Genomic DNA, 27,402 nt, shown 5'->3' with positions numbered 1-27,402 from the left:
TAAATCCATATGGTATATATTAGCATTTATTTCTAATAAATGACATAAACTGACAGAATGAAGATAAGCACAAATAACAACAACAAAAAAAAACTTAACCAAAATCCTGGCAATGTGAACATCTTACAAGAATTTTATCAGTTACATTATAAACTAAAACCAGGGCAATCTAATCAGATGTGACACGTCTAAAAAAATAAACAAGAAATTCAAATGTACCAGGAGACCAATCTTATTACCAATAAATCTCACATTAAATCTATGTTGTACCTGATATATGAACTAATGTGAGGGAGAGACTATTATGATTGTTGTTGTTAGTTGCTTTCAAGTCGATTTTGACTCTTGGTGACCCGTGTATGCACAGAACTGCTCTGTAGTTTTCAAGGCTGTGACCTTTGAGAAGCAGGTCACCAAGACTGTCTTCAAGGTGCCTCTGGGTGGGTTTGAGCCGCCAACCTCTCTGCTAGTAGCCACGCGATTAACCATTTCCGCCACCCAGACATTAACACCAAACTGCCTGAACATGAAGGCAACTTCTAAAAACAGTGGATGGGATGAAAACTGTTAAGGTCCCCAACAATGAGCTTCTTCCATTTGAATCTACTTGTTTTTGAGGTTCCATTTTTGCAATAACACCTAATAACCAAGTATCAAAATACACGGAACTTGGAATCAGACCTTCAAATCACAGAATCACAAGTATAAAACCAAGATTGAAAAAACAAATGAAGCACATTCAAACATGTTTTGTCAAAAATATTGTTTTAGTGAGAAAAAAAGCTTTTAAAATAAACCAGTTTCCCGAAATATTGTTTTAGTGAGAAAAAATTTTTAACATTTAAAATTATCAATGTTAATATTTCTATTTTTGAATACTTTATAATGTAGCAAACTGCTATACTAGTGTGTACATATAACTTACACATATTGGGAGTACATACTAACTTTTAACTGACAGGTTCAACCAGAAGAGTTTGAAGATCACTGATGCAAAGTAGACAGATTAAAAACTACAATAAAATGTGAAGTTATGGTAGATGCGAGGTGATAAAAAAGGTTATGGGCAACAACCATTAGTTCTAAAAGGGAAAGTGTCGTCAAGCTATTATTTGAGGTGGGCCTTCAATACGGACTGGTATCCCAGTCGAGAAGTTATAAACGCAAATTTCAGGCAAAGGGAGTGACAGACATAATTACACAAGCATCAAGGCACATGGTACATTAAAAGAAGTTAAGAGATCTAGGCATTGGGCACGTTCCTGTTAACAGGTCTAGGCACTGAGCATCAAACGACTGCTAACATAAAAAGACAGACATCACGTGCCTCCTGATAGAAAAACAGACCATTGCTTACGAAGTAATTTTGCCAATAAATAAATAAATAAAACATGACTTTCTAAGGCTTTAGCTCTCACGACCAATTTACATGAAATACAGAGGGATGCGTTTGGGGGTGTAACTGGCAAAATCCAAACTGGGAAACTTGGCAGGACAAATGAAGCAATTTCTTCAAAAAATAAATTGCAATGGAATAATGGGAATTCACAAATTAAGACATTCCAACCAGTCACCATCTCATGTTTAGATCCTGATTAAAACAAACTGCAAAAAATATATGATTGGAAATTTAAACACTCACTGGATACTAATCTTAAACTGTTAACTTTCAATGCAATATGGTACTCTGGTTAATTACTTTTTAAAAAAATAGCCTATGGCTTTTAGAGCCTCGTATTGATATGCTAGACAAAGTAATGGCAGGAGGGATTAAGTGGGTCTAAATAAAACAAGAATGGCATGAATAACAACTGAAGCTGGGTGATGGGTCCACAGAGGTGTTTCACTATTCTGTTCTTTTTTTATATGTTTACTATTTTCCACAATAAAAAGCTGTTTTTAAAGGCTAATGCATCTAGACTTAGGTCAAACCTTCCCCTCAAGACCAGGTTTTCCCCAAGATATTTCTCATACCTAAGACTGTGCAATTAGGTATCACATCTATACAGAAATATTGTGCATGTAAGTAAGGTAGGCCTTGAATTATTCTTGTTTTTAAGATTTCTATTTTAAAGTTATTCTAGTAAAGCTCACTTTCATTCCGCTCCATCCATACCAACCAGCCAGACCAAGCAGCAGCAACTAATTAAAAGGTGAGTAAAATCAGACTTATCCCAGCACTGAATCACATCTTATCTAAAGCTGAACAGAACGTGAATAATACTATCCTGGGTCAAGAAAAGAAATGACCTCTAGGTAGCGCAGTGTATACAGCAAAAGCTTTTGTAAGTAATGTTTAGTTTCAAGCTCTTGATGGAAACCTATCACAAGTCAACTAAAACTCGAAATTGTGTTTTTAAAAACGCAGCTGACTGAATGGAAAAAATAAACAGAAAGCATTAAAAAATCAGAAAAGTTCGTATACTGTGTACACTATTCCAAAGATTTTTTCATGTATGAATTAACATGAAAAGTTAAACTTTATTATTACAATATTGGTATACAAAGATGGGGCCAAACTTAACCCAGTCCAAAAAAAAAAAAAAAAACTGCTTGCTCTCAGATAATTTGGGGTTTAGAAAATGCATCATAATTTAAAATATCAGAAATAGGATACAGAGAGGCAATTTACATGATTCAAAACAACTGCATTTCTAATCAAAATAGCTCATAAGTGAAAAATACTAAGTGCCAACTCAAGAAATACTTTGGGAAACGTGTTAATTCAAAAGTAAAAACTAATACATTAAAATCAACTTAAGTCAAAATCCTAGCAGAAACATTTAAAATGTGTTTTTTAGCTGCTAAGGCTACTGAGGCAAGATAAATCACAGCTGTGGAGACTGTCATTCATGATGTATTTATAAAATAGAGATTATATGTTTAATTAAAATCAAATGTCATAATGCCAACATGCCAAACTCATATGGTCCTTCAAACTTTACTCAACCGTATCCGTAACCGGGTATTATAATCTTGTTTGGGAAAACAAAAGTCTTCTAATTCCCACAAAACAGCATTAATTAAAGTAAAGAAAGCTAGTTTATTTACAGGCACACACACTCCAGCAAGTATCAGGGACAGGACAAAGAACGTACTATAGAGCCACAGGCTCATTACAGAAATACACCTCTAGAGCATCTTTGATAGGCTGTAAAGATACGTCACACGGCTACTGGGGGTACCACCTACTACATAAGTTGGTAAAAGGAAAAAAAAAACCCACTGTACAAACTAAAAGCCAACGAACCAAAAATTTGAGAATGGTACATTTCTAATTAACAAGTAGGTAAGAACAGCAATTCAATCTGTAGTCTATTCCCCATTAGAATTAAAAAACGCCAGTATGAGTGCCTTTTCTTCCTCATATTTTACATTTTTTCCAAACATTAACAACCTCTTACTTGTTCATATACTTTGTTTTGGCAATATTTACTGAAAACACTAAACTCAAATTAGATGTCTTTGCATACAAAATGGTTATATTCCTCTCACACTTTTTGCATTTATACATTATACTTCCCCTTATACAAAATATTCAGCCACAGGTACCTTTATAAAACTTCTTGTACATGGCTATCAGAATCAGTATTTACTACTGAAAAACCTTAATGCTTTAGTATTAGGCATATATAAAATAGAAACCCATTAAGCACAAGATAAAATTTATTTTTCAACTATTTAAAAAAAAAAAAAACCCATTGCCATTGAGTCGATTCTGACTCATAGCAACCCTACAGGACAGAGTAGAACTGCCCCATGGGGTTTCTGAGGTGCCCCTGGTGGATTCGAACTGCTGACCTTTGGGTTAGCAGCCATAGCTCTTAACCAGGATGCCACCAGGGTTTCCTTCAACTATAAAGTCCTTCTCAAATATCACCTTTTAAAGTTAACCCTTACTTTTGCATGAGAAACTGACTTGAATGGTAGCTTTCACTTAAAGCACAAATAAAGTTAACTCTTAACAAATAAAAGTTCCAATGTATTTTAATAAAATGGCAAGAAAAAAAGCTGCAAAGATTTCACTGTATTGATGTATTTTAAACAGTATAAAAAAAATCTTAAAATGTATACAAAACTGGTTCAACATTAAAGCACATGGGGAAAAAAATGCACATGGCCAAAAATATTCTTTCATCTTTTCCAAGGAGAGAGTAAGATTTTCATATACAGCCATAGATTAGCTTTGCACATCACGGCGTTCAGAACTTAACTTGACAAAAATGTTTATTTCATAGGACTATTCATGTGTACAAACAGGTCTCTATGTACAGTAAACAAAGTTCTAAGAAACAGTGCAATGCTTCAGAAAGTCTTGAGCACTAATAGTAGATTCCTGAAATTCTGAAACTTTTTAAGTTCACCAAATGATTTAAATTGGTTAAGGACATCAAATACTTGTAGTTTTCCATGTCACCCTCTCCCTAGGGGAAAAAAAAAACCCCTAATCTCAGAAGGGCTACAATGTAACACAAGCTCATATTCTACAATTATATTTCTGAAATACAGTTCTTGAAATACAATGCTAATTTTTTTAAGACTATACTCAAGCTAAGATTTATACAGTATCCTAAATGTGATTATTCTGCTTAGATTCATATAGCATTTCAAACCACTGTTCTAAAGATGAAGCTTTGGTGGAAAAAGCCACAAATTTACACCTTCTGTGGCAAAAAATTTTAGACCCATCTTTCTCGTGGCCATATTATCACTGATATTTAAATAAAAAACAAAGTTGCTTCAAACACAGTGTATTATCAAGAAAAGTTTCCCTTCCAATGATTATACATTTAATATTGGTAAATCAACAGTTAACTGTATTAAAAACCAGACATTTTTTACAAGTAATCAGTGAACATTATTAACCATACTCTTAACCTGATATTATAGTCTTGTACTAATTGGTTGGGATGAGAAATAAGTTTCTAATTCCAAAAAATATTGCTAATTAAAGGAACTAGTTTATAATCATTTATAATCAAGCTTACATTACTTGCAAAATTCTAAGAAACTTTGCCTTCTGAAACATTTTTCTTTGAATTTGACGGGATATGTGTGAGTGGGGGTAGCGGTGGGGCTGGGAGAGTAAAAAAAGTACCTACTTTGGTTTTTCGTTAACAAAATAATTTATTTATGATTCTTCTGCTAACTTCCACTTCATTGCCCTACAAAATACCTAAGGCAATTCTAACAGTCCTTTTTCCAAATGAATCATAAATAGAAAAACATTTTTCAGACTTCAAAATAGTTCTCTTATTATTAGAATTTTATAAGATTCCACTGTAGAAGTGATTACGTCACAAAGAGACCCAAATTTGAGGATTTAGATAACATTTCTTTCTCAACAGATACAGCGTTTCTAGAAAGAATGTACTCAATAAATTATGTTAAAAAACAAAAAAAACCCTCATGATATGTTTCCAGTTTTAATTGGAAAAACAAAAATCTTGAAACACATAAATACATTTAGGAGTAAAAAGAGGATGGTTTGCCAATATCCACCAGGGAGAATTACCAACTGGTTCTATAATTTAGATTTATCTGGTTAAATCCAAAATTTCCAAGTTTATTTGAAAATTTTTTCGGTACATTTACCCGTCTGCACATCAACATTAAATGACTAAAAACAAGATAGTCTGGAAATGCTCTGTGTATATTCTTGACTGAAATGTCTCATTTGTAAAACTAGCATCCCAGTGCTAATTTATTCTTACTCTTCCATATTCTGAAAAGCTCTCTCTGCACCGAATATAAGTGCATACCATCTGTTCATTATTATTTTTATATTTAGGACATAAAGCATTAAAAAAAAAAAAAAAGGACTACTATCACTTAATGTACCAAAATCCATGTTCACATGGCAATACAAGAATTCTCTTTCAAAGATGAAAATAATTGTAATAACTGTCATGTTAAAAGACATATTTTATTACTCTGGTATGTTCTTTGGACAAAAATATTGATCAGCTAATTATCCTCTTTCACATACCATGTTCACTGAGTTACTGCCATAGTTTTAGTGCAACAAAACATCTTTAAAAAGCCACTCTACAGGAACTATGGCAAGGCTCATTAAAATGCAGAGGTAAGGAGATTTCCTTTTGTAGAGAAACTTAGAAAATAATATTTGAAAAGGAAAGATGTTGCATCAGGCTGAGTATTTTGTACTAAAATATAAACATTCTTGAATTAGTTTTATAGTCAATTCTGATGCAGTATCATTTAGTGGTGATAAATTTTGAGAGGTATATGTTTAACAAACATTATATTTGAGATTATAGTCTTAAGTAAACATTTAATACACAATGCCAAGGTAGTTTTCTTTTCTTTTCTTTTTTTAATTTTTGTAGCAAAAAGTCATACATTTAATGCTGACATTTCCTTCTTACCTGTGTGCCACAGACCAATAGAGTACTCTGCATTAAAATTTAAATCTTGGAACAGTAGTACAGCATTGAAAAAAAATTGTAAAGCAGCTCAGATACATTTAACCCAGATTTTACATTTTCATTTGTCAGATTAGAATATAAAAAGCTTGAAAATCAACTTGAAAAAGCTTATTCTTCCTCAGGAAAACGTATGAACAATCTGAAAATGATCAGCTAGTATGAATGGAATACTGTACATTGTTTAGTGGTTGCTACACATACCACTCCCTTCTGGAAATCACTGAACCGTCTACATGTGAAACTAAGTCATCTTCATTTTCGTCATAATGCTCGTCACCGACGAACTTCATTCCCATTTTTAGATCTTCATAATAATCCATTGGTCTTTCGAATCTACTGAGATTTTCTACATTGTTCCACTGAGTTTTCTCAGGCTCTTCTAAATAGTCTTTACGTATTAGATTGTTCACTGGATTTTTATTTTCTTTTTTTACACTGTCTGGGTAAGAATCAAGCTCATCTTGTTGAAGAACGTCTATTTGTGATTCTTTTTGCATATCTGATGGTGGAATGTAGTTCTTGGCAAAGTAGTCTCCACGAAACGTCCGTCTTCTCCTGTAGCAGAATATCCCAGCCAAAACACTTACAAGTACTATGAAGAGAGCCCCACCCACTACACTAGCAATGATCGTGCCAATTGTGTCATCCTTAATGGTTGCCAAGGTTGACAATGGGAAGGGCAATTTTTTAGGTTCTGTTGCTAGATCCTCGATGTCAGCAGTTGAGGGATGCCACTGAATTGTAGGCTGAAGGGTGGTAGTAGTGGGAGGATCTAATGGAAACAGTAAAGATAGACAAGACACAGAGAGGTAAAGCATGTTAATGAAGGCTGATTCAGCAGCAAGTTGAAAAGATGGCGCAGTTAATGAATATATATTCACAGTAACAATAGTTTTTCATTCTTAATTTGATTAATGTTAGAATATACTAGTATTCATATATTTTAAAAATAATAAAACTGACACTTAGCCAGATACCAGTGAAGTGAAAGGAATGAAAAATTACTTATGGTGTAAATCCTATATTACTCTATTCCAAGTTTAAAGGAAAAGGTACCTTTTTTTTTTTTTTAAATGAAGAGTCATTACTTAAGTGTCTTATACAAAGCTGGCTTAAGAATTATTATACCAAAAAATTATATAATTCAAATGTACATTTTCTAGCCAGTAGCACAGGAAATAAAATGAAAGAATTAAAAGAATAAAGTGCACTTTTTAATATCCATCTTTACCTAATACAGTTTATTTTCATAACCTATGAATTTATCTTTAAAAGAATGAAAAACTATAGATTCTTGTTAAGTGGGCATAGTATAAGCTGTTGTTTAAAAATTCTCTCAAAAATATTGTCTTAAATAAAGAGAGCTCTCCAATTTTTAGAAAACAGATGTAGTATATACATTATTTAGTAATTGAAAAAAACAAAGAGCATCATGTTTAAACTGTTTTAGCCAAATGGGCTATGATCAAATGGTACTAATAGACACAGACAAAATAAAAACACATTATAAGCTATAAAGTATTCTAAAAATGTCATCATCACATCTATTACCCCATGGGTAAGATATCTGAACATTTAAGAAACTAAGGAATTTCAACCACATTTTACAAAATTTAATGTCATTGCTTTATGATAAGAGTCTCGAAAAGAACAACTAATATTTTAGAGAGAACATTCTAGTAACACCGAGTATTAGAGGCAAATGATCCTGTGTTCTGCCATTAGGATACAGAGTGAACAGCAATTAATAAGCAACTAAACATAAATAATAAAAATTAAAGATTGGTTAATTACCAAGTAAGTGGTATTTTTAGATCATGTAACACAAAACTGTAGAGTCTGAACAAAGGATGAGTTAAAAAATCGTGAATTTCTTCATAGGTAAAAATAGGTGACCTAAATGGCAATCTCCTATAATCATTTTTTAAATGAGTGGTACTGACAGAGCTTTTAAAAAAAAAAAATGATTGTTAGAAAAATACTAAATCTACATGGGGTAAGTTACTCTAATATTACAAGCTAAAAAAAATACTTACTTAAACAGGTTTCATCACGGAATGCCATATGTATAGAATGTGGTAAAAAATTTAGCAAGTACAGTATAAAATTTAACAAGTACAGTATGACTAATTTCCTATACGTTTAAACTGACATAACAGGCAATTCTGTCAAGCACCTTGAACTGAATATTAATTATCAGAGTACATGTAAATAAATCAAAGAAATGAGCTTTAATTTGTGAAAAGGCATTCACAGGCTGAATAAATTCAATCTGAGGAAAATAATTGTGCAGTTGTAGGATCATTTCTAGAATAAACTTAGTAAAGCTTCATATACTCTAACTTAGGGTGTTAAGAAACAGACTAAAAATTAAATCACTGCAAGACAACTCATGTGCTTTGTGAGAGAGAAGTAATGGAAAAGTCAAACGTTTAACAATTAAAGGTCATCTTAACAATGACACTGAAAGAAAAAATAATGCAATAAACTGGCATCAGCATGGACTGGCCAGATAAAAACACACATCACCTAAGTAAATATTTATAATTCACATATTTTTGTGCTTTTAGGATTTTAAAAGTTTTTGGAAGATCTTGAAGAAATGCTAACAACTGAGCTCTCAATGAGTATGATATACAAGTAAACATTTTTATCAAGTATCCTTTAGGGAAAAAAAAAAAATCACTCACAATTCTTACATCTATTAGCAAAGTCCTTTCTGTGAACACAAATGGATGTCTACTGTCCATTTCACTCAGATTTAACTGAAGTTTTCAGAAAACCTAACTAAAAAAAGTAATCTTAACCCCCAAAATTTAAAACCTAGTTATTTAATTTTGTCATTGGTTCTAGTAATTTTTCAACTGACTCACTATTCCCTTTCTCAACCAGTGTTAAAAATAGCATAATCTCACTATTAACACCATTCCATAAAACAGGGGCTATTACTAACACAGTGAAACCTGTGAGAGCTGGACCTCAACAAGACTGCTTTGTTTTTCCAGGTCTCAAAAGTTTTCCACTTTTGATAGGGCACAGTTTTACCACTTTTCTATTGCTCTCTATTGGTGGAAAATATTTTGAGTTTTCTGACTTTCACAAGTTATAACCCAACCCAGTGCCGTTGAGTTGATTTCGACTCATAGCGACCCTATAAGACAGAGCAGAACTGCCCCATAGAGTTTCCAAGAAGCGCCTGGTGGATTCGAACTGCCGACCCTTTGGTCAGCAGCTGTAGCACTTAGCCACTATGCCACCAGGGTTTCCTCACAAGTTATACTGTACTTTTTTTGTATTTTGAGAAATGGACTTCTGACAATGTATGTGTGACATTTATTCATGTTTTCTATTCTTACCCTGCTCGAAGATAATTATAACAAGAGTCATAATTCATGAAAGGATGCGAGAGGACTATTTTATAATCAACAACAGCTACTTATTTAGGTAATTATCATGATTTAAAATCCTTCCCAACAGCAATCATTTTCTAGTCAGACATTACTTTTTATATTCTTTGCTAAATGTGTGATAAAGACACATATAATGGATGTAATAAACTAGTAAATTCTGGGTTCTCTTCACCTAAATCAAGAACTGCTTAAGTTTCTTTTTCTAACTGATGAGTTCTGCCAAACAGGAAAACCAAATACTCCAGTAAGGCCCCTATAGCTATAAGGTATATTTTAACCTAATAATTATGGTGCTAAAAAAATTAAATGGATTAGAGGCAGGGCCAAGATGGAGGAATAGCCAGATGCTTCCTGCCCCAAAATACAAGTGAAATGATTATATTTATGACAGCCTGGGAGCCCTGAACATCAAAGGCAAAGTTAGAAAACGGACTGAGCAGCAAGGGGAGAGTGAGACGGTTCAGATGTGCAGAGGAGTTGCCGGAACTGAATTGCAGGGAGCCCTCAGGAACCACTCCCAGGAGCAGCTGCGACGGGCTGGTAGTAGCGCTCAACCGCGGTTTCCTCACGGAGAAGCAGAAAGCCTCACATCCTACTCACACCTCCGGAACCAGAGAATAACGGTGCTCTTGACAAAAGCTAATAAGTACCTGCATATATTTTACCATGCTTCCCAAACCAAAGCTGGCATCAGAGGCTGATGATTTCCCTTGGGCTCAGATAAGCCCTTCTGAGTACCTGTAGCCACTCTCCCAGCCTTGGAGAAGGAATAAATTCACAACAGGGGGAAAAGATAATTTCCCAGTTCCACTGACCTAGGGAACTCTGGACAGAAGTGGTTCCTATCCAGGCATACACGGTACATGGACTTTGAAAACCTTTCCCCAATGTGTGGACATATCTGCACCTATTACAGGAGACTAGGCTCTTGTTGACAAACTGCAACTGTTTCAGCTGTGCAGTGGAGAGGTAGGTGTTTGATGATTGACACCACCTTGCCTATTAAACAGGGTACTCACCTACCCACATCAGGGGCCTAAGGACTGCTGGCTCCACTCAGGTCACCCAGTCACAAAAGACTGGGGTCCAAGAATGACTGGTACCTCCCAGTCCTTACAAACAAACTGATGCCTATGGTGCATCAGCAGAACCCACCCACCTGTACACTCCACAGAACAGGGACACGCTTTCCTCAGAGTCACATGGGGAACGATTCTCAGCCCCCTGCCTTGCTCAGAGCATGACCCCCAGTACCTACATGGATCACCCCTGCCCCTCTAAGACTGTAGGACAGAGCCTGCACCACACACTTGATGACCAGCTACCTGGACACCTGGGCTGAATCCATACAAGAAAAGTGAATGGACTCCTAGACTGATATACCTGATAACAGCTCTAACCATCTGGGAACAGGATGGCAGAGCTTCGAAAATAATCAAGCTAGCTCACTAAAGCAAACCATTTGGGCTTACCAAAAAAAAAAAAAAAGCAAGAAGCTAGGATACAGTAAACAAAGATAAAATAAACTAATATAATAACTTACAGATGGCTCGGAGACAAAAGTCAATATCAAATCAAATCAAAAATAGTCCACGATCGCTTCGACGAGCTGTCAAAACACAGCATCTTAAGACATCAGGAAGTAGATCAGGAAATGCATAGAACAAGCCAAGGAACACACAGATGAAAGAGTTGAAGAAATTAAAGTGGTTATTCAAGAACATAATCAAAAATTTAATAAGCTGAAAGAATCCATAGAGAGACAGCAATCAGAAATTCAGAAGATTAACAATAAAGTTACAGAATTAGGCAACTCAATAGAAAGTCAGAGGACCAGAATTCAGCAAGTGGAATGCAGAACTGGTGAGCGTGAAGATAAAGCACTTGCATCAATATATTTGAAGAAAAATTAGATAAAAGAATTTTAAAAAATGAAGAAATCTGAAGAATCATGTGGGACTCTATCAAGAGAAATGACCTGTGGGTGACTGCAGTATCACAACAGGGAGGGATAACAGAAAATACAGAGAGAATTGCTGAAGATTTGTTGACAGAAAGTTTCCCTGATATTGAGAAAGATGAGAAGATATCTATCCAAGATGCTAATCAAACACCACATGAGGTGGATTTTAAAAGGAAGTCACCAAGACGTATTATAATCAAACTTGTCAAAACCAAAGATAAAGAGGGAATTTTAAGAGCAGCTAGGGATAAACAAAAAGTCACCTACAAAGGAACGTCAATAAGAATAAGCTTGGACTACTCAGCACAAACCATAAAGGCAAGAAGGCAATAGAAAGGCTTATATAAAGCATTGAAGGAAAAAAAAAAACTGCCAGCCAAGATCCATATGTCCAGCAAAACTGTCTCTCAAATATGAAAAACTCTCAAATATGAAGGTGAAATTCGGACATTTCGAGATAAACGGAAGTTGTGAAAACCAAACCAAAACTACAAGAAATACTAAAGGAGGTGGTTGATTAGAAAATAAATAATATCAGGTATCAAACCAAGACAGAACACTGGACACAGCAATCAGAGGTCAACCAAGAGAGGGAAATCACAAAAATAAATCAAGATTAAAAAAAAAAAAAAGCTCACAACAAGGAAACAGCAATGTTATTATGTAAAAGAAGACATCATTAAAACAAGAAAGAGGGACTAAGAAATGTAGTCATAGGTCTTTCATATGGAGAGGAAGAAAAAGCAATATAAAGAAATAAAAGTCAGGTTGAAACTGAGAAAAACGGGTAAATATTAAGGTAACCACAAAGGAGACTAACTATCCTACTCATCAAAATAAAAAGAAAAGAAAAAAATACTCAGCAAAAATAAAATCAACAACAACGAATAGGAGGAAAAGACAATATATAAACTACTCGGCAAAAAAATTAAGTGGGAGAAAGAAACTGTCAACAACACACAAAAAGGGAAATCAAAATAACAGTACCAAGCTCATAAAAAAAAGCTCATACCTATCCATAATTATGCTGAATGTAAATGGACTAAATGAACCAATAAAGAGAGAGTGGCAGAATGGATTAAAAAACAAGATCCATCTATACACTACCTATAAGAGGCACACCTTAGACTTAGAGAAACAAACAAACAAAAACTCAAAGGATGGAAAAAAATGTATCAAGCAAACAATCAAAAAAGAGCAGGAGTGGCAATATTCATTTCTGACAAAATAGACTTCAAAGTTAAATCCACCACAAAGGATAAGGAAGGATACTATATAATGATTAAAGGGACAATATACCAGGAGGATAAAACCATATTAAATATTTATGCACCCAATGACAGGGCTGCAAGATAAATAAAACAAACTCTAACACTACTGAAAAGTGAGAGAGACAGCTCCACAATTACAGGAGACTTCAACACACCGCTTTCAGTGAAGGACATGACATCCAGAAAGAAGCTCAATAAGGACACCGAAGATCTAAATGCCACAATCAACCAACCTGAACTCCTGGACATATACAGAACACTCCACCCAACAGCAGACAAATATACTTTCTTTTCTAGTGCACATGGAACATTCTCCAGAATAGACCACATATTAGGTCATAAAGCAAGCCTTGGCAGAATCCAAACCACTGAAATATTACAAAGAATCTTCTCTGACCATAAGGCTATAAAAGTAGAAATCAGTAACAGAAAAAGCAGGGAAAAGAAATCAAACACTTGGAAACTGAACAATACCCTGCTCAAAAACAACTGGGTTACAGAAGACATTAAGGATGGAATTAAAAAATTCATAGAATCCAATGAGAATGAAAACAATTGCTATCAGAACCTTTGGGACATAGCGAAAGCAGTACTCAGAGATCAATTTACAACAATAAATACACATGAACAAAAATAAAATCGGGCCAAAATCAGAGAATTATCCCTACAACTTGAATAAATAGAAAAAGAGCAATAAAAGAAACCCTCAGGCACCAAAGAAAGCAAATAATAAAAATTAGAGCAGAATTAAATAAATGAAATAAAAAACAGAAAAAAAATTCAAAGAATTAACAAGACCAAAAGCTGGTTCTTTGAAAAAATTAACAAAATTAATAAACCATTGGCCAAATTGACAAAAGAAAAACAGGAGAGGAAGCAACTAACCTGAATAAGAGATGAGATGGGTGATATTATAACAGACTCAACTGAAAATAAAAGAATCAGATCAGATTACTACAAAAAATTGTACTCTAACAAATTTGAAAAACTAGAAGAAATGGATGAATTCCTAGAAACACACTAACTACCTAAACTAACACAAACAGAACTAGAACAACTAAAAAGACCTATAACAAGAGACTGAAAAGGTAATCAAAAAACTCTTCAATGAAAAAAACCCTGGCCCTGACGACTTCACTGCAGAGTTCTACCAAATTTTCAGAGAGGTTAATACCACCAATACTAAAGGTATTTCAAAGCACAGAAAAGGATGGAATACTCCCAAACTCAGTCTATGAAGCCAGCATATCCGTGATTCCAAAACCATGTGAAAACACCACAAAAAAAGAAAATTACAAACTTATATCCCTCATGAACTTAGATGCAAAAATCCTCAACAAAATTCTGGCCAATAGAATTCAACAACATATCAAAAAAATAATTTACCATTTCCAACTGGGATTCATACTAGGTATGCAGGGATGGGTCAACATCAGAAAAACAATTAATGTAATCCATCACATAAATAAAACAAAAGACAAGAATCACATGATTTTATCAACTGATGCAGAAGAGGCATCTGACAAAGTTCAACACCCATTCATGATAAAAACTCTCAGCAAAAGAGGAACAGAAGGAAAACTCCTCAACATAATAAAGGGCATTTATACAGAGCCAACAGCCAATATCACCCTAAATGGAGAGAGCCTGAAAGCATTCCCCTTGAGAATGGGAACCAGACAAGGATGCCCTTTATCACCGCTCTTATTCAACATTGTGCTAGAGGTCCTAGCCAGAGCAAATAGGCTAGATAAAGAAATAAAGGGCATCCAGATTGGTAAGGAAGAAGTAAAAGTATCTCTATTTACAGGTGGCCTGATCTTATACACAGAAAACCTTAAAGAATCCTCGAGGAAACTACTGAAACCAATAGAAGAGTTCAGGAGAGTACTAGGATACAAGATAAACACAGAAAAATCAGTTGGATCCCTCTAAACCAATAAAAAGAACATCAAAGACAAAATCACCAAATATTACTATTTACAGTAGCCTCCAAGAAGATAAAATACTCACAAATAAATCTTACCAGAGATGTAAAATACTTATACAAAGAAAACTAAAAGACACTACTGCAAGAAACCAAAAAAGACCTACGTAAGTGGAAATACATACCTTGCTCACAGATAGGAAGACTTAACATTGTAAAAATGTCTATTCTACCAAAAGCAATCTATAGATACAATACAATTCCGACCCAAATTCCAACAACATTTTTTAATGAGATGGAGAAACAAATCACCAACCTCATATGGAAGGGAAAGAAGCCCCAGGTAAGTACAGCATTACTGAAAAAGAAGAACAAAATGGGAGGCCTTACTCTACCTGATTTTAGAACTTATTATACCACCACAGTAGTTAAAACAACCTGGTACTGGTACAACAACGGATACATAGACCAATGGAACAGAGTTGAGAATCCAGACGTAAATCCATCCACATATGAGCAGCTGATATTTAACAAAGGCCCAAAGTCAGTTAAATGGGGAAAAGACAGTCTTGTTAACAAATGGTGCTGGTATAACTGGATATCCATCTGCAAAAAAATAAAACAAGACCCATACCTCACACTGTGCACAAAATCGACCTCAAAATGGATCAAAGACCTAAATATAAAATCTAAAATGATAAAGATCCTGGATGAAAAAACAGGGACAATGTTAGGAGCCCTACTACATGGCATAAACAGTGTACAAAAGCATTACTAACAATGCAGAAGAGAAACTAGTTAACTGGGAGCTCCTAAAAAATCAAACACCTATGCTCATCCAAAGACTTCACCAAAAGAGTAAAAGGATTACTTATAGACTGGGAAAAAGTTTTTAGCTATGACATTTCCGATCAGCGCCTGATCTCTAAAGTATACATGATACTCCAAAAACTCAACTACAAAAAGACAAATAACCCAATTAAAAAATGAGCAAAAGACATGAACAGGCACTTCACTAAAGACATTCAGGTGGCTAACAGATACATGAGGAAATGCTCACGATCATTAGCTGTTAGAGAAATGCAAATCAAAACTACAATGAGATTCCATCTCACTCCAACAAGGGTGGCATTGATCCAAGGAACACAAAATAATAAATGTTAGAGAGCTTGTGGAGAGACTGGAACACTTACACAGCACTGGTGGGAATGTAAAATGGTACAACCACTTTGGAATTCGATTTGGTGCTTCCTCAAAAAGCTAGAAAAAGAACTACCATACAATCCAGCAATTCCAGCCTTTGGAATATATCCTAGAGAAATAAGGGCCTTTACATGAACAGATATATGCACACCCATGTTCACCGCAGGACTGTTTACAATAGCAAAAAAGATGGAAGCAACCAAAGTACCCATCAACGGATGAATGGATAAATAAATTATGGTATATTCACACAATAGAATACTACGCAACGATAAAGAACAATGATGAATCTGCAAAATATCTCACAACACTGAAGAATCTAGAAGGTATTATGGTGAGTGAAATTAGTTCCAAAAGGAGAAATACCGTATGAAACCACTATTACAAGAACTAAGAAATAGTTTAAACACAGAAGAAAACATTCTTTGATGGTTATGAGAGGGGGGAGGTAGGGAGTGAGGAAGGGAGACGGGTTTTCACTAATTAGATAGTAGATGAGAACTATTTTAGGTGAAGGGAAAGGCAACACACAATACAGGAGAGGTCAGCACAACTGGACTAAACCAAAAGCAAAGAAGTTTCCTGAATAAACTGAACGCTTCGAAGGCCAGTGTAGCAGCAGCTGGGGGTTGGGGATCATGATTACTGGGGACATCTATGTCAACCGGCAGAATAAAATCTACTAAGATAACATTCTGCATCCCGCTTTGGAGAGTGGCACCTGGGGTCTTAAAAGCTAGCAAGCGGCCATCTAAGATGCATCAGTGAGTCTCAACCCACCTGGAGCAATGGAGAATGAAGAACACCAAAGACGCAAGGTAATTATGAGCCCAAGAGACAGAAAGGGCCACATAAACCAGAGACTACATCAGCCTGAGACCAGAAGAACTAGATGGTGCCCGGCTACAACCGATGACTGATCTGAGAGGGAATACAACAGAGAACCCATGAGGGAGCAGGACAGCAGTAGGATGTAGACCCCAAATTCTCGTAGAAAGACCAGACTTAATGGTCTGAATGAGACCAGCAGGACCCAGGCGGTCATGGTTCCCAGACCTTCTGTTAGCCCAAGACAGGAACCATTCCCAAAGCCAACTCTTCAGACAGGGATTGGACCGGATCATGGGATAGAAAATTATACTGGTGAAGAGTGAGCTTCTTTGATCAAGTAGACAGATAAGACTATGTTGGCATCTCCTGTCTGGAGGGGAGATGGGAGGGTGGAGGAGGTCGGAATCTGGCCAAATGGACACGGAAAGAGAGAGTGCAGGGAAGGAGTGTGCTGTCTCATTACGGGGAGAACGATTAGCAGTATATGGCAAGGTGTGTATAAATTTTTGAATGAGAGACTGACTTGTAAACTTTCACTTAAAGCACAATGAGAATTGAAAAAACAAAAGTAAATACATTAATAGACTTCTTTCTCTTTTAGATTTTATGTGGAATTTTTAAATACATAAAATCTATGCATTTTACAAGTTCAAAGACTGTTAAGTGAGGACTCTTAAGTTTAATATTATGTCTCGATCTTAATTCTCTATTATCTGAAATTCAAGTTTTCCAAAGGAACTTAGTTTTGAGTTCTTGGACTGAGGGAACTTGTTTGATATATATACATATGCTTCTCTATTTTCAAAGAGAATTGACAGGTATCGGTTATAGAAAAGATATATACCAAAGGCAAACTAGAAAAACGTAATTTCTAGCAGTCAGTTAATATTGGGACAAAGAGCCACTGTACCCTCTGAGAGTGATACTGTACTAAAGTGCAATTTAATCACTTAAGTTGAATATTGCAATCTTCAGTCAATGATCTCCTGTCCAAAATCTTATGTTTAACAATGTGGGAAAAGTGGAATAAAATTAAAAGCCATTTACATTAAACAGAGTTGCTGATTCTATCGTGTTCTAAGAACTTTTAGTCTCTGGGCATAACATCCATGCCTTTTACAAACATTTTTTAAAAATCTTTCTTAAAAAAATTAAACTTTAATATTAAGGCAAAAAATTTGCTATGTACTGTTACCCTTTTCCCTTCAGATGTATCAATGGATCTCAACCCACCTGGAAAAAAGGAGAATGAAGAAAAAGGGTATATATAATGTTACAACAAAAAAAGATTAAATGACCTTTTACTTGTGTGAATTATGGCCTTTTATTCTAAAAAAAAAAAAAATTCTAGCAGGTTTTTCTAGTCATTTTAGAAAGACAGCATCATACCTACAAAATGTGACATACTCCAACAACTTCTTAGGAACTAATGAATTTGGTGTCGTGTGATGTGTTTAAGACTGGACAGAAAGGTAATGTCTGATTTTTGAAGACTATTTGAAGAAAGTAATCTCGTGTGATGCTACTTTCTTCTGAACTACTTAGAGATAATTAATTCTTATTTATTTACTTGAAACTTGATTTTGAAGACCTCAATGAAATAGGTAACATTTGAGCAAAGACCTAAAGGAAGTGAGGGAAAGAGCTATGAGGATATCTGGCGGGAAAAGACTCCAGCAATGGAAACAGAAAAGGTTAAAACTCTAAGGTAGGAATGTGACTGTCCTGTCCAAAGAACAGCAGGGACGGCCCTGTTGGTGAAGCACAGTGGGCAAGGGATATAATAAGAAATGAGTTCAGAGAAATAATCTGGGATCAGATCATGTATAAACCCTTGTAAGTTACTATAAAGACTTGGTTTTCATTGTGAGTAAAATGGGAGGCCATGAAAGGATTTGTGGAGAGGAGTGACACAAGCTGACGTATCTTTTAAAAGGATCACTCTGATTGCTATCTGATAAGTGATTGAAAGTAGAGAAATTAATGAAATGGCTGCTATAACAGTGCAGAGAAAGAGTTGTTGATGGCTTGGAACAGAAAAGTAGCAGTAGAAGACATGTAGAATTGGTAAGATTCTGCATGTAACATAATGGCAGAGCTGACAGGATTTGTTGGATTGGATGCAGTATGACAGAAAAATTGAAATCAAAGATAATCATCGAGGGTTGTACCCAGTGCAAATGAAAAGACGCAGCTACCATAACTGCGAGGAAGAAGACTGCTGGAGGAACAGGTTTGGTGGCAAGGCCAGGAGGATGATCAGGAACTTGGTTTTGGACATGTGAAGCTGTAAATGCTTATTAAACTTAAAAATAGAGTTAACAATCATTAACAGGCAGTTGGACACACAAAACAGGAGCACTAGGAAGTGACCCGGGTATGCCAAAAAAATAATAAATTTAGAATATCATCAATGGAACAAATACATGAGTCCCCAAACCGAACCAAATTTTTAAATGATTACTTGATTATAACACATTTGAACTTAAAATTTACGAGTTAATACCCCACCCCAAATTGTACAACACAAAAAGTAAACAGTCCTGAAATAACTACACTGTAAATATGCATTTCCTGTGGCATTTCAATTCTTTTTTTAAATAAAAATCCTCTAATTAAAAAGAGACTAATTTTACTTACTAAGATTTAATCTTGCTCAGATTTCCACAACTGCTACTGGTAGAAAGAGCTGGGAATGTATGTAAGTCTGAACTTCTTGTAAGATTCATAAAAAACAGTATTTAAGCACCTACCAAGTATCAGACATTATGTTAATGGCTGGCTAATACAATGGTGAATAAAGCAAACGTCAATCACTTAATTGTGAGGATAGGTAGTAAGTAAATAAAGGGTCATACAAGTACCAACTGGTAAGTGCTATGAGAAAATAATACAGGGAACTTAGATTGAGTCATCATGCAAAGACTGAGAGCATAATACTCAAGTAAGCACAAAATTTCTCTGATGTCTTAATTTATTTAGTTTTGGATCTGAATTACCTGCTACATAATTAACATACAAACATGCATTCTTCACAGTTCTCTTCCTTTTTCTCTTATTTCTCCATTTGTTAGACACGAAGACTATCAGTAGTCAGTAAAGAGGTACTCAAGATAGTTTATAATCTGAATAAATAAGCACTATAATTATAAATAACACTTTCTGTTTATAGCCACATACAGGAAAATGTATTTTTACTCTAAAGATACTAATATTTTGTGTATCTCCAAATTAATACTCAGTTAAATTATCAAAAACATTCACAGTGAAACTGGAACATAAAAAATCTAAGTTCTTATTGGCTTAAGGACCGACAACCAGAAGCATCTTAAGCTGTGTTTCATCAGAACGTTGTCAGTAGCATTCCTACCTCAAGTCTCAGTAACCCAGTATGGTATAGTTCCATACTGACTGACTGACAATGTCATTTAACAAGCAGGCCATCAAAGTTGATATATCCCATTTTATTTATCAGATACTTGGGTGCAGAGTAGCCACCAAAGCAAGAAAATCAATGTCTGCTGTTGGTATAAAGATAAATTAAACCAGAAATGCATATTACCAAGGAAGAAATATTCAATACTGTTTCACAGAAAAATTACATGCATAGGTACTAAAATGCATACGAACTTGTTGTGTAGATGTTTTGGTATTTCCTTAAGGCATGCCACTTTACTTATATATTTCAGACAGGATTATTTTTTCATATCCCTTTTAGATTATTTGGAAAACCTCACACTGATAAATCTATTTCTTTCAAGTATAAATTAGTGCTTAAAGTGCTATTATTATAATTGTTGTAATAGGAGTATTTTAAGCAACTCGTTTTGTGAGGTGGTAATAACCTACCCGAAATGTAGATGATCTTTTGATCACTTCTTTGACCCAGGGAATTGGTCACTTTACAGACATAAACACCGGAATGATTCAAAGTCAATGGGTGGACGAAATGAAGAGTATTATCTGAAGCCAATAAACCATCAGGCCACTGTCCATCCAACCTAGATTTTAAAGAGTTTGAAATTATTTTAAATATCTTCAAAATATACGCAACAGCTATTTAAATTAAGACACTACACTTTTGAGATGTTAGGAAAAGAACCAGTATCCCTTAGGTACAGTACAATATAAAATGAAAGGATATAATAAGAAGTCAGGATTCTTTCATTTTAATAAAGATGAACTAATAAAGAATTAAGAATGCACATCCTTTCAAAATATCAATCCACGTAAGTATAGCTAGGCCAACATATTAAAATGGGAGGGAAGAGAAAAAAATACGCAATTTTAAAGAATTACTTTCAGAAAACTGGAAAATAACAGCAAGTTATTATTTGAAGATATACCCCCAGTATCAAATTTCATATAATTCTCCACGGACTATGGACCTACTCATGATATATATATATATACTTTTGTTAATGAAAAGTCATCTCATTTAAACATACAACAACGTTTTAGCACGTTCTGTAACACGTTCATAGAGCATCATTTAAAAATGGAAAAATCTATCAAGTGCCCCATCCTTAAGCCTGTTGGCTTCTGAAGTGTCAAGAAAGGTCTTCTTATAAAATAATTTCATTTATAAGGTGGGCATCTGTGATAACAAGAAACCAAGGCACAATTTGATGTCAATAATAACTCTTTTTAAAAGGTGCCTGTACCAATTTGGCCAAGAGGTCCTATCTGGTGCACATATTACTATAAACCATATTAGGAAGAAAATCCCACTGTAAGAACTCTGGGGCCCTGGTGGTACAGTGGTTAAGAACTCGGCTGTTAACCAAAAGGTCAGCAGTTCAAATCTACCAGTCACACCTTAGGAACCCTAAGGGGCAGTTCTCCTCTGTCCTATGTGGTTGCTAAGAGTCGGAATTGACTTGACAGCAACGGGGTCTTTTTTTCTTTTTGCTTTACAAGAACTCTAAGAAACCCAGTGGCACAAACAGTTTGAGCTAGACTGCTAACCTAAAAGTTGGCAGTTCAAACTCACTCAGTGGTATGGCAGAAGAAAATCCTAGTGGAATGCTTCTGTTAGATTACAGCCAAGAAACCCCTATAGAGAAGTTCTCCCCATAACACATGAGATCATAATGAGTCAGAACTAATTCGAAAGCAACTAACAATAACACAACATAAGAATTCTAAAGCCATTCATTACAATGGAATTAAGTAGAATGTTAAAAATTACTTTCCCAACCTAAAGGTACCAAAAAAAAAAAAAAAAACCCCACCAATAGGTCTTTATTTCAAAACTCTTTGTAAAGCACACACAAATTACCTTATCCTGCTGTCTTAACAGGTTAAAAAGTTAAGTAAACAGATACTCAACTGTTATAATTTGAGCTATATGGGTTTCCAAAATTGTTCATTTGTTTGTTCACTCACTCATTCGTATTACCAGGAGCTTACTATTTGCCATACCCCGCTCTGCGAAGAATGAGAATTCCAGAACTCTTAACTGTGTTCATGTGGAACCTGCACACAGGCCAAGAGGCAGTTGTTCGAACAGAACAAGGGGATGCTGTGTGATTTAAAGTCAGGAAGGGTGTGCATCAGGGTTGTATCCTTTCACCATACTTATTCAGTCTGTATGCTGAGCAAATAATCCGAGAAGCTGGACTATAGGAAGAAGAACGGGGCATCCGGATTGGGGGAAGATTCATTAACAACCTGCGGTATGCAGATGACACAACCTTGCTTGCTGAAAGTGAAGAGGACTTGAAACACTTACTGGTGAAGATCAAAGACCACAGCCTTCAACATAAAGAGAAGAAAAAATCCTTACAACTGGACGAATAAAAAACATCATGATAAATGGAGAAAAGACTGAAGTTTTCAAGGATTTCATTTTACTTGGATTCACAACCAACAGCCATGGAAGCAGCAACCAAGAAATCAAACAAAGTATTGCACTGAGTAAATCTGCTGCAATAAGACCTGTTTAAAGTGTTCAAAAGCAAAGGCGTCACTTTGAGAACTAAGGTGTGCCTGACTCAAGCCATGGTATTTTCAATCACCTCATATGCATGCGAAAGCTAGACAATGAATAAAGAAGACCCAAGAAGAACTGATGTTTTTGTACTGTGGCACTGGCGAAGAATACTGAACATGGCATGGATTGCCGGAAAAACAAACAAATCTGTCTCGGAAGAAGTATACCCAGAATGCTTCTTAGGAGTGAGGATGGCAAGACTTCATCTCATGCACTTTGGACATTTTATCAGGAGAGACCAGTTCCTGGAGAAGGACATGGTCATGCTTGGTAAAGTAGAGGGTCACTGAAAAAGAGGAAGACGCTCAATGAGATAGACTGGACACAGTGATTGCAACAATGGGCTCAAACATAGCAATAATTATGGGATGGCACAGGACTGGGCAGAGTTTTGTCCTGCTGTACACAGGGTCACTATGATTCGGAACCAGCTCGATGTTACCTAACAACAGCTCTGTTGATGGTGCTGAGATGGGGAAGTAAATACGATTTGGTCTTTGCTTTCAATGATCTAAGCACATAGCAGAGAAAGAAGACTGTGTTGAACTGAATTCTGTCCCTCAAAAATACGTGTTGTAAATCCTGATCCCTAACCCTGTGGATGTAATCCCATTCGGGAATATGGTTTTCTCTGACACGTTAATGAGGACATCTGTGTAGGGTATGTCTTAAACAAATCACTTTTGAGATATAAAAGATATAAAAAAGAACAGATTAGGTACAGAAGCAAGCAAGCCGGAGTGCAGGAAAGACAGATGCCACAGAGAGATCTATAACGAATGCTGAGAAAAACTCTAGAGACCTTGAGAGGAGGATTTTCCCCTAACGTGGGTAGAGAGCCTTACCCTAAAGCCAGCATCCTGAATTTGTACTTTTAGCCTCCTAAACTGACGAAATAAGTTTTTGTTTGTTAAAGCCGTGCACTTATGGTATTTCTATTATAGCAGCACTAAGAAACTAAGACGGAGACAAAGACTTCATTACAAATGAATACAAACTAACAGTAATGAAAATGCAGGAGAAGCAAATCAACACTAGAGAACAGGTGGAATGAAGTCATTCTGTAATCTCAAGTGCAGTGAGCAGAGGAGCACTCAGTAAAACCTTTTAGAGTCTTCTTAAGAAGACTTTGAAATGAAGATTTTTGCAAGCATCAGCTTTCAAAAGCTGAACACTTTTTCCTGGAAAAAAATACCTAAGAGTGAATAGGAGGTATACATGTATCACCAATTACCTCAGTACTTTGAAAAGCAAAGATGTTATCTTGAAGATTAAGGTGTGCCTGACCCAAACCATGGCATTTTCAGTCGCCTCCTATGCATGTGAGAGCTGGACGATAATAAAGAAAACTGAAGAAGAAGTGATGACTCTGAACTGTGGTGCAGATGAAGAATACTGAACGTACCAGGGACTGCCAGAGAACGAACAAATCTGTCTGGGAAGAAGTACAATCAAAATGCTCCTTAGAGGTAAGATGGCAAGACTACATCTCACATACTTTGGACACATCGTTAGGATGGATGTCTGTGGAGAAAGACATCGTGCTTGGTGAAGTAGAGGGTCAGTGAAGGAGAGGAAGACCCTCAATGAGATGGGCTGACACAGTGGCTGCAACAACGGGCTCAAGCGTAACAACGATTGTGAGGATGGTGCAGGACCACACAGTGTTTTGTTGTTGTATGCTGGTCGCTATGAGTAAGAACGGACTCAACGGCACCTAACAACAACAACCCCAGTAATTTAGGTACAAAATTTTAATCCCTTTAATTCCCTGGAAACTATAAAAATGGCTTATCATCTTTTTAAAATTGTTTATTCAAATAAGCCAAAATCGGAAAAATCTAGATATCACATTAAACACTGAGCAGATGAAGTCCATAACATTATTACCTGCTCCACACAGATTTGAAGGGTGGTGGGTTTGCGTCAGCATTACACTTGAGATTAACACCTTTTCTTCCCACAAACCAATTCCCGTCATACCCTGTTACTGAAACTTCAGGAGCATCTACAAAACAAACATGATAAATTATTCTTAAAGCAATATACGATGAGAAAGCATTAACATTGTAGACTCGTTAGAAAAAATAGGAATTGTTTCTTTCTTACTCTCAACATACCGAGCACAGTACTCACTACATGTTAGCTTACTAAAAGAATGAGTTAATGAATGGTCAATGAATACCCAAACACTAGGCAACTATACACATGTGCAGATCTAGTTAGACACTGGAGGTAGGAATATTCATAAACCTCTAACTAAACCAAAGGCAAAATACTATTACCTATTATGACATGTTATTATGACATGTAGAGATATATGAACAAAGCAACCGTTACAATACTTAATTCAAAACTCAAACATGGCATTTATGCCACAGGTAGTACCAAGTCACCACATTAAACTGTCTTTAAAAAGGTATGTCATCTAAAAGGAAATATCCTCTAAGAGGCACCATCTCAATCATAGAGATTCGGTTCCCTATATTACAATTACTATTCAGTGAGTATACAGAGTTGTGACACAAACTTTCTAAGGTTATATACCTACATGTGAGGTAAATTACCTAGTAAAAAATGAACTTTTATCCATTCAATGTACCCAAAGGTCTTTTAGCATGTGTGTAATATAACTAGTTGAAAGAGAAATTATCCCTATCTACAAGAGTATAAATTTGTGCCTTTAAACTACAAAATCCAGTCCTACTCATTCATTCAACCACGATTTTATTTTCACTCCAAGTAAGTGCCAAGTACTATTTTAGGTATTTGGTATATATATAGGCCCTGTGTTCATAAAGTTTACAGTCTAATGGTAACATGAAAGATGAAATTTTCAAAATATTTCACTAAAACCAATCCTAAAAGCCAAAAAGAGAAAGCACAGGATGTCAAGAGAGAAGATAACAGGAATGGCCTAGTTTAGATTAGGGATGGGGTGGCGGAGGGTATGAAAAGCTTCCCAAGGAAGTGTAATTAATGGGTTGTTGCAGGGACTCTGCATCTTCCTGTGAGTTAGACAGTAAGCCGGATAAGAAGTACACGGTTAGGTGAAAGGCTGCAGAGAGACCAGGTCAGTCTTTATCTCTGCCAGGGAAGCCTCACCTATTGAAAAGATTACAAAAAAAAGTGGTGAAAATTAATCTTTTACTAAGGTAAAGCTACCTTAGTAATTAAAGGAACACCTACCTCTTATAAATAGCAAGAATTGAAATTGGGTTATAAGATCTCATTTCTGTAATATCTGTTCACGTTTTACAGGTCCCCAATCAAAAAAGAAAAACAGTCACGAGTATTCTAAGAACGTTTTAGGATCAAGCCAATAAATTTAAGCCATAATCATATAGTCTTAGAAGACACAGTTTTATACATTTGGGACTGCATTCATGCAATCAAGAAGATCAATAACCATCAATTATAAATAACACAAATTGAATAAAATATTAGTGTCATGGATTTAATTGTGACCCCAAAAATATCTGTCAACTCGGCTAGATCATGATTCCCAGTATTGTACGACTGTCTACCATTTTGTCATCTGATTTGATTTCCCTATGTTGTAAACCCTATCACTGTGATGTAATGAGATGGATTAGTGGCAATTATATTGATGAGATCTATAAGATTGGATAGTGCCTTAAGCCAATCTTTTTTGGGATGTAAAAGAGAGGTGAGCAGAGAGACACAGGGACTTCATACCACCAAGAAAGCAGTGACAGGAACAGAGCGCATCCTTTGAACCTGAAGTTCCTGCACTGAGATGCTCCCAGACCAAGGGAAGACTGATGCATCAAAAGGACCTTCCTCCAGAACAGAGAGAGAGAGAAAGCCTTCCCCAGGAGCTGGCATCATAAATTCAGACTTCTAACCTCCTGAACTGTGAGAGAATAAACTTCTCTTTTTTACAGCAATCCACTTGTGGTATTGCTGTTACAACAGCACTAGATGACTAAAACAATCAGTAATTTTTAGACACAGGGAAAGAAAAATATCAATAGTACTTAAAATTGGGATCTGAATTTTGCAAGAAAAAAGAAGAAGAATCCGTGAAAGCAAGGTAGGTAAAGGAAAAAGAATATTTTAATTGAATTCCCCAGAGAAAGGAGAAAAGATGGCACGTGCATTGAAGAATACAACGGTAATGACTGGGCGGATTATCTAATAAGCAAGGTAAGAAAGGGCTTATTTACTAATCTATAGCAAACAATTTCATTTTTTTTTCACCACATCAAAGATTCTCCATCTAGGTATGGCTGGCATCTGTCTCTCTCCCAACCCCACAGCACCTTCCAACAGAATCAAAGCTTCTTTTCAAATTTACAATCCTTGACAGGGGCTGATGACACAGTAAGC

General features: G+C 35.6%; 1 protein-coding gene across 1 annotated transcript in view; it reads right to left on the bottom strand.

Moving 5' to 3' along the window:
* NECTIN3 (nectin cell adhesion molecule 3) overlaps positions 1-27,402 on the bottom strand; it is a 219,412-nt gene that overhangs the window by 117,598 nt on the left and 74,412 nt on the right. Inside the window, exons 4-5 of the mRNA XM_049857720.1 lie at positions 24,940-25,057; positions 20,904-21,055 (exon numbers count right to left, since the gene is read on the bottom strand). Of these exons, the coding sequence (XP_049713677.1) occupies positions 20,904-21,055; positions 24,940-25,057 (270 nt within the window). The remainder of the gene's footprint in view (positions 1-20,903; positions 21,056-24,939; positions 25,058-27,402) is intronic.

This window comes from Elephas maximus, chromosome 18 (genome assembly GCF_024166365.1).
Source record: "Elephas maximus indicus isolate mEleMax1 chromosome 18, mEleMax1 primary haplotype, whole genome shotgun sequence".
NCBI lineage: Eukaryota > Metazoa > Chordata > Mammalia > Proboscidea > Elephantidae > Elephas > Elephas maximus.
Note: the sequence above shows the minus strand (reverse complement) of the source record. Positions and strands in the feature narration are given on the sequence as shown.